General features: G+C 41.9%; 1 protein-coding gene across 2 annotated transcripts in view; it reads left to right on the top strand.

Moving 5' to 3' along the window:
* RSBN1L (round spermatid basic protein 1 like) overlaps nt 1-6,524 on the top strand; it is a 77,098-nt gene extending 70,574 nt beyond the window's left edge. The window contains exons 7-9 of one of the 2 annotated variants that reach the window (XM_073652286.1): nt 588-659; nt 2,359-2,467; nt 5,465-6,524. In XM_073652286.1, coding sequence (XP_073508387.1) covers nt 588-659; nt 2,359-2,467; nt 5,465-6,073 — 790 coding nt within the window. In that variant the 3' untranslated portion in view covers nt 6,074-6,524. The remainder of the gene's footprint in view (nt 1-587; nt 660-2,358; nt 2,468-5,464) is intronic. The other variant, XM_073652287.1, reaches the window with a different exon arrangement.
* Nucleotides 6,525-7,988: the final 1,464 nt, after the last annotated feature.

The raw sequence follows: 7,988 nt of genomic DNA on the forward strand, positions 1-7,988 counted from the left end.
TCTGCTATCTCAGTAATGTCTGTCTTCACCGAATACAGTTTTTAAACACGTTTTATTTTACTCTCACCAAGTATACAGCAAGGTACATCATGGATTGTTCATACAATCAAATAGAAAAAAAGCCAGCTCACCTATTGCGGTTCTGTGTGCAGGAGCACGGAAAGTTCGTCCCGACCAGACTTGATACGTAGCAAAAAAGGTGAGTTTCCAGCTCCGAATTCAGTTAAAAATTATTGGAAACTTTAAATTAAAATATTAGCTCCATGACAAGGGAGATCATCGCAATGACAGACTAAAAGTTACGCTTTTCAAACACATCCTGGCGACCTTTGTCACAGTTTGAAGCGCGTAACTTTGTCTGTCATTGACATGATCTCCCCTGTCATGGAGCTATTATTTTAATTTAAAGATTCCAATAAAGACAATTTTTAACTGGATTCGCAGCTGGATATTCACCTTTTTTTGCTAAATCATGGATTCATGGTGTACATTTTTGTAAAGTCAACATACAGGACACCTGTATTCAATAATAAACTGTAAATAAAAAATAACATCTACAAAATACTGTAATATCTATGTATCCCCAGCTCGGGACCCAACTTCTCTCCAGCATCAGGGATCAGAACTTTGGAAACATCGGCTCAGATCACTCTACCAAGGTCAGAGGCAGGTGGGACCTGAGGGTGTTACAAGAAGAAGACGTCCTAGGAGATGCACACAATCCACAATACATTTTAGTACATTTTTTAGGACCATCCTCTTTTTGCATACCAAACTATCATAGGAAATTTTCATATTAATTAAATTTTTCCATTGAGATAAGGAAAGGGTTCAAGCCCCCATCCACCTGAGGGCTATTGTTTCCTGGCCAGGAAGAGCGTTTCCCATAGAAGGATCCGATTATGGTGGGTCCATAAGGACTCTTCTAAGACACACACGAGATCTGTTTATTTTGGGGGGTGGGGGGGGTGAGTGTGTGTGTGTGAGAGATGGGACTGAATACAGATTTTATTTCATAAATTAAGTGAAAACTCAATCTAGGATGAAAAAGCACATTTTGCTGATAAGACCTAATATGAACTTGCTTATTTCCATGTGTACTATTGATTTTTATGAAATGAGAATTAAAATAACGGTTACTCTTAAGTATTTACACTTTCAGATAGTTCAGAATCCTAAAACTGTAGTCTCCAACTGCCAGGATGCTGGGAGTTGTCGCTTTATTTGTAAAACCAAAGGCCACTGACCTGGAATAACTGTACCTTTTTAAATATCATATTTTTCGGACCAAAAGACACACTTTTTTAACAAGAAAAATTCTGGTTAAAAAGTTCATGCTTCTTGTAGTCCAGAGGCAGCTTCCTGAGATGGAGGATAATGCTGACACGTTGTCCTTCCCGATCACTGCAAGAAATGCTCTCTCCTCTCCGGCTCCACACTGATCTATGTGATCGGTGCAGAGCAGGAGAGTAAGCTTACTAGTACCTGATCTGAGCAGCTGAAGGACCTTCCACCCGATTAATTCAAGGACCTTCCAGGTCTTGGGACTGATCACATGACCTCAAAGGTCCTTGCGTTAATTATGTGGAAGGTCTTTCAGCTGCTCAGCTTGTACAGCCTCCACTCTGGTTCCGATCAGGAATTGTCAGATGCAATGTATAGAGTATGTGTATGTAAATGTGCATGTAGCAGAAGTGTGTGTATATAAATGTGCATATAGCAGAACTGTGTATGTAAATGTGCATGTAGCAGAAGTGTGTGTATATAAATGTGCATGTAGCAGAGCTGTGTGTGTATGTAACAGTGTGTGTGTATAGTACACACTGCAGTGAGACTCCAACAATAGATTTATTACCTCCCTATTTTACCTTAGTACATTAAAATTAGTGCTAATGACCTCTCCAATTTACACCGTCAGGGAAGTTTTAATAGGAAAAATGTTTTTCTTATGCTCTGCTATTTAAACCTGGGGTGTATCTTAAGGTAATGTGCGTCTTATAATCCTAAAAATACAGTAATTCTTAAATTGATATTGCTTAATTAAATGAAACCTCTCAATTAAGTGAGAATGCTTTTCAGATCTTAAAAACAAAACAAAATCTGTCAAAGTATTTGCAAACATTTTGTTTCCATGCACCTGACCTGATCTGCTGAGCTTGTGTAATCCTGTAGTTGAACCACATCTATGAGCCAGAGTGTCGGCCATCACTGGATACTGGTGTACAGTTGTGATTGGTGCAGCCTGAGTCACATGAAGCCCCCACACTACAACCAAGGACCCACTATATGTTTTCAGATAAATGATATGTGTAGAAATTGTGCTGCTCCTGTAATATATTTTCTTTACCCACAATTAAGGAATGAACAGCCTCGGATAACCAAAGATGTAATATGTTTTCATGCTGAAGATTTCTTAGAGGTGGTACAAAGATTGCAGCTAGACCTGCATGAACCCCCGCTGTCCCAGGTAACCTGATTTTACAATTTCCTTTCCTGCAATGTGTTTGTAAAGTGTTACTCATTTCCACATCAGAAGGTTAGGGGCCCTGAGAAGGTGCCATTGACAGGTGTTTGCTAGAAGCCGGCAGGTATCATGCACATGTCTTATTCCATAGGACATGTCACACATACTGGCCTATATAAATGTTTTTGAAAATGACTTTTGGCAGTCTGTATTTAACTCCTATAATGCTCCTTAATAATTTGGATTCAATTTTCACCCTGACCATGTGAGAATGCTTTTCAGACTGTTAAAGCTGATCAATAATGAGTAGTGTTGAGCGAGTATGTTCTGTCCGAGTATTTACAGCTGCTCGGTGATAAGGTTGAATCGCTCCCGTGTGCATGATTTGCGACAGTTTGACAGCTTTATTACATGGGAGGAATGTGTAATTTAATAGACATTCCTCACATGTAATAAAACTGTCAAACAGTTGCAAATCATGCACACGGGAGCGATTCAACCATATCACTGAGCAGCTGTAAATACTCGGAGCTCGGCCCGAGCATACTCTGCGAAAGGGTTAATAGAACATACTCGCTCAACACTAATAATGAGCAAACGTGCTAGGATACTAATCAGCCATTGACCTGAAAAGGTTGACTATTCTATCCAACACTGAAAGGGATGTCCACACTTTAATCATTGGATAATACGTTAAAGGAATGTCATTGTTTACATCAGGTTTTTGTGTTAAATGAATTTTTGAACAAAAATGTCAATGTTCTTTTCTTCCCATACTGCAATATTTATTCAGAATACGAAAATAGAAAGCGCTAGTGTGAAAATTTCCAGATTGCCAACTTTGCTTTTTTGTTTTGTTTTTATTTTTATTTTTTTCATGTCAATCCTTTTCTTTTTCCAAAAATACATGCAACATAAAAATCTGATTTCAATAATAATTTTCTGATGATGGCTTTCCTTTAACACAATATCACTGTTGTCTTAAATGCCGCTGTCAGAGATACGGCATTGAATGGAAAGTGCAACCCTTCTTGCACCTAACCCTGTGACACGAAGGATTACTATGGCTGCATCGGGGACCTGCTTAAGGCCCTTGTCGCTGCCATCTGGTCATCACCTGAAGTTCAGTTATATGTGGAGCTTCAGAGGAGACTGGATTTTACACTACTATGGTGTTGCTGAGAACGCGTGTCCACTGCTCAGTAATGGTGTCTTATACCATCACTATCACTCCAGAGAACGCGCGTCCACTGCTCAGTGATGGTGTCTTATACCATCACTATCACTCCAGAGAACGCGCGTCCACTGCTCAGTGATGGTGTCTTATACCATCACTATCACTCCAGAGAATGCGCGTCCACTGCTCAGTGATGGTGTCTTATACCATCACTATCACTCCAGAGAATGCGCGTCCACTGCTCAGTGATGGTGTCTTATACCATCACTATCACTCCAGAGAATGCGCGTCCACTGCTCAGTGATGGTGTCTTATACCATCACTATCACTCCAGAGAATGCGCGTCCACTGCTCAGTAATGGTGTCTTATACCATCACTATCACTCCAGAGAACGCGCGTCCACTGCTCAGTGATGGTGTCTTATACCATCACTATCACTCCAGAGAACGCGCGTCCACTGCTCAGTGATGGTGTCTTATACCATCACTATCACTCCAGAGAATGCGCGTCCACTGCTCAGTGATGGTGTCTTATACCATCACTATCACTCCAGAGAATGCGCGTCCACTGCTCAGTGATGGTGTCTTATACCATCACTATCACTCCAGAGAATGCGCGTCCACTGCTCAGTAATGGTGTCTTATACCATCACTATCACTCCAGAGAACGCGCGTCCACTGCTCAGTGATGGTGTCTTATACCATCACTATCACTCCAGAGAACGCGCGTCCACTGCTCAGTGATGGTGTCTTATACCATCACTATCACTCCAGAGAATGCGCGTCCACTGCTCAGTGATGGTGTCTTATACCATCACTATCACTCCAGAGAATGCGCGTCCACTGCTCAGTGATGGTGTCTTATACCATCACTATCACTCCAGAGAATGCGCGTCCACTGCTCAGTGATGGTGTCTTATACCATCACTATCACTCCAGAGAATGCGCGTCCACTGCTCAGTAATGGTGTCTTATACCATCACTATCACTCCAGAGAACGCGCGTCCACTGCTCAGTGATGGTGTCTTATATCATCACTATCACTCCAGAGAATGCGCGTCCACTGCTCAGTGATGGTGTCTTATACCATCACTATCACTCCAGAGAATGCGCGTCCACTGCTCAGTGATGGTGTCTTATACCATCACTATCACTCCAGAGAATGCGCGTCCACTGCTCAGTAATGGTGTCTTATACCATCACTATCACTCCAGAGAACGCGCGTCCACTGCTCAGTGATGGTGTCTTATATCATCACTATCACTCCAGAGAACGCGCGTCCACTGCTCAGTGATGGTGTCTTATACCATCACTATCACTCCAGAGAATGCGCGTCCACTGCTCAGTGATGGTGTCTTATACCATCACTATCACTCCAGAGAATGCGCGTCCACTGCTCAGTGATGGTGTCTTATACCATCACTATCACTCCAGAGAACGCGCGTCCACTGCTCAGTGATGGTGTCTTATACCATCACTATCACTCCAGAGAACGCGTGTCCACTTCTCAGTGATGGCGTCTTATACCATCGCAGCCAACGTTCACCATAGCACAAGGTGGTGTTAGATCTGTGTGCAGCTGCCCGACAATGGAAACAGGTTTCATGAAGCTCAGATGTATGGTTCTTGTGCTGAATTCCTTTCCAGATTAGCAATTTATTAGCCATGTGTGATAGTACTTGGTGGTCCTTCTCAGTGAGCTTGTGTGACCTGGATCTGTTTTCTAGTCGTTCTACTTCACAACACTTACACTGCATTATCTGAGCTTTCTCTATATTTTTACAATTTCCCACTAACCGATAAGCCATATTTTTCCTTTTCAGTGTGTCCAATGGGTTGATGATGCGAAGCTAAATCAGCTGCGGAGAGAAGGCATACGCTATGCCAGGATTCAGTTATATGACGACGACATCTACTTCATCCCAAGGAACGTTGTGCACCAGTTCAAGACCGTGTCAGCTGTATGTAGCCTCGCATGGCATATCCGACTCAAGATGTACCATCCAGAAATGGCTCAGAACAGCAGTAATTTGGAAGAAACTCCTGGTGAAAGTGCGATCAAACCAGATGTTGGGAGAGAAGACAATATATTCTGTGCAGCAAGCACAATTACCTCTCATGTACAGTGTTCTAACATCTGGCAGCTGAAGGACCTTGAGCAAAAAACCCAGCAAGTAAAACGGGAGCCGGTGTCACCCCACCAAATGAATGAGGCTTTTGGCAATATAATCCTTCCACCTGTCTCCACCACAGCCGCAGAATGTGTGACATATACATTGAAGACTGATCATATTAAGGACCCCCAGAGCAAGAACGAGAGGGAGTCCATCTTGGGACTAATGAACATGGACTCTGCAGAAAGTAGAGATGACACAAGGCAACCTGTATCAACAAACCCAAATGTGCGGACAGAAGAGGAACCTCTGTGCTAAAATCTGTATATAGTTTTCTTTTCCTTTTTATTCTACATGACGTAATAATAATAATAATAATGTAAAGATTGGTAAATGGAGGGACAAGCTCCGGCTTGCTCTGTAGTCTGTTACTGAATCTAGTTATGTAGCGATGTAACATTCCTCAGTGCCTGTCCATAACTGTGAACTATCAAAGCACTTAGGGCCAGATGCACTGTAACACTGCAGGTTTAACATAAAGTCTCTGACGTTTTCAGTTTTAGGTTCTAGGATAGAGCTGACATTAACATATATATTTTTTGTAAGATGAGCCAGAATTCTTTTTGACAATTCCTGGCTTTTCCATAGAGCTTATTTATATCAATTTTTCATTTTAAAGGTGTCAGCACTGTAGTGTAAATAGCTTTTTTAAATCTTTTTAGTGTGATTTATACTGAAATGTGAACCACCTAATAAAGGTTCATTACGATGCATTTGGTTTTATTTGCCGACAGTTTTGGAACTAATGTCATCATTTTCCAGTTCTTCCTTAAAAATGGCATTGTACAGTAGTAATATAGAACACAGCAGCTAGATCTGCACATTTCATATTATGCAAAGGCAATTGCTGAAGATTTCGTTCTTGATCATCAGCTCCCCCCTTGCAAGAACCTACCCTTTTGTGGGGGCTCAGCTAAAAGTGCTGAGAAGATCACAGTGATGGCTTCTGAGCGGAGATCTAGATTTCCTACACCGATATAGTGCTGGCACTCCTTTAGCCTCCTATTTAGTAATGGAAATCGGTTTTCATATTCTAGGGGTTGAGTCAATAATGTTCCACCTAGAATGGTGTTAAATTAGGCCTAAATGCAGACTAACACGCATGTCTTCCAATCTGACGGACTGCCTCCTCAGTAAGGTAGCCATATGCCAGAAAGGAAGCCGCACAACGGAGCTGAAACTACAATGCTGATTCCCAGTTTGTATCAAAGCTGATCTGTTAGCTGAATACGCTCCCCTATGTAAGGATTATATATTACTGCTGAAGGTCTCCACACCTAGAATGCAAAATGTAAAAAAGTTATTTGGCTACTAGGAGTGCTGAAGGAATACACACACAATATATGAGCCCGCTATATTCTTGTGGTGAGCGCCTCTTTGGAGGGGACTGACAGATTGCTGTGTATTCAGTCGTACTCCGCAATCTGTTAATCACGGCCCTGGAGGGGGCTGGGGTGGGGGGCAAACTCCCTATGAATACACTGGACTCTAGTTGTCTGGTGTATTCACTACTCATAGTAGCCAAATGGTACAGGATTCTTGTATGATTCTGATGCATCTAGGTAATATTTTTTGATTAGGGTGAATGTACACTTTCTGGATTTTCTAGTGGCAAATCCACAGCTTAATTCAGTAACAGCAGTGTGGGTGAAATGTTGCCATAAATTCACAGCAATTTTGCTGTTGAGCTATGTTCATATAACCCTTTACCCTACGTTTAGTGGCCCCGCCAGAGCTTGCATCCGATCCTTCGCAAAACGGGATTGTTTTATGTGCTGATGGGGCCATTGATTATAATAGTGCAGAGAAAGTCAGTGTGCCTGTCGGGACATCATTTTCGGCCGAATTAGCCGAGCCATGCTTGCTGCATGCCTCCAATAGGCTAAGTCTGTATGTGCTCTCCAAGAAGAGAGGAGTAAGCTGGGGTGGCTTATATCCCCTGAGAATAAGGAAGGGGCTTGTTGAAATTTATAAAGCCAAACCATCCTTCCCCAAATACAGGTGCTTCTCACAAAATTAGAATATCAAAAAGTTTAATTTATTTCAGTTCTTCAATACAAAAAGTGAAACTCGTGTATTATATAGAGTCATTACAACCAAAGTGATCTATTTCAAGTGTTTATTTCTGTTAATGTTGATGATTGTGGCTTACAGCCAATGAAAACACAAAAGT

The sequence above is a fragment of the Phyllobates terribilis genome, unplaced genomic scaffold, assembly GCF_046119375.1.
Source record: "Phyllobates terribilis strain yellow unplaced genomic scaffold, ASM4611937v1 Scaffold_11__3_contigs__length_659146591, whole genome shotgun sequence".
NCBI lineage: Eukaryota > Metazoa > Chordata > Amphibia > Anura > Dendrobatidae > Phyllobates > Phyllobates terribilis.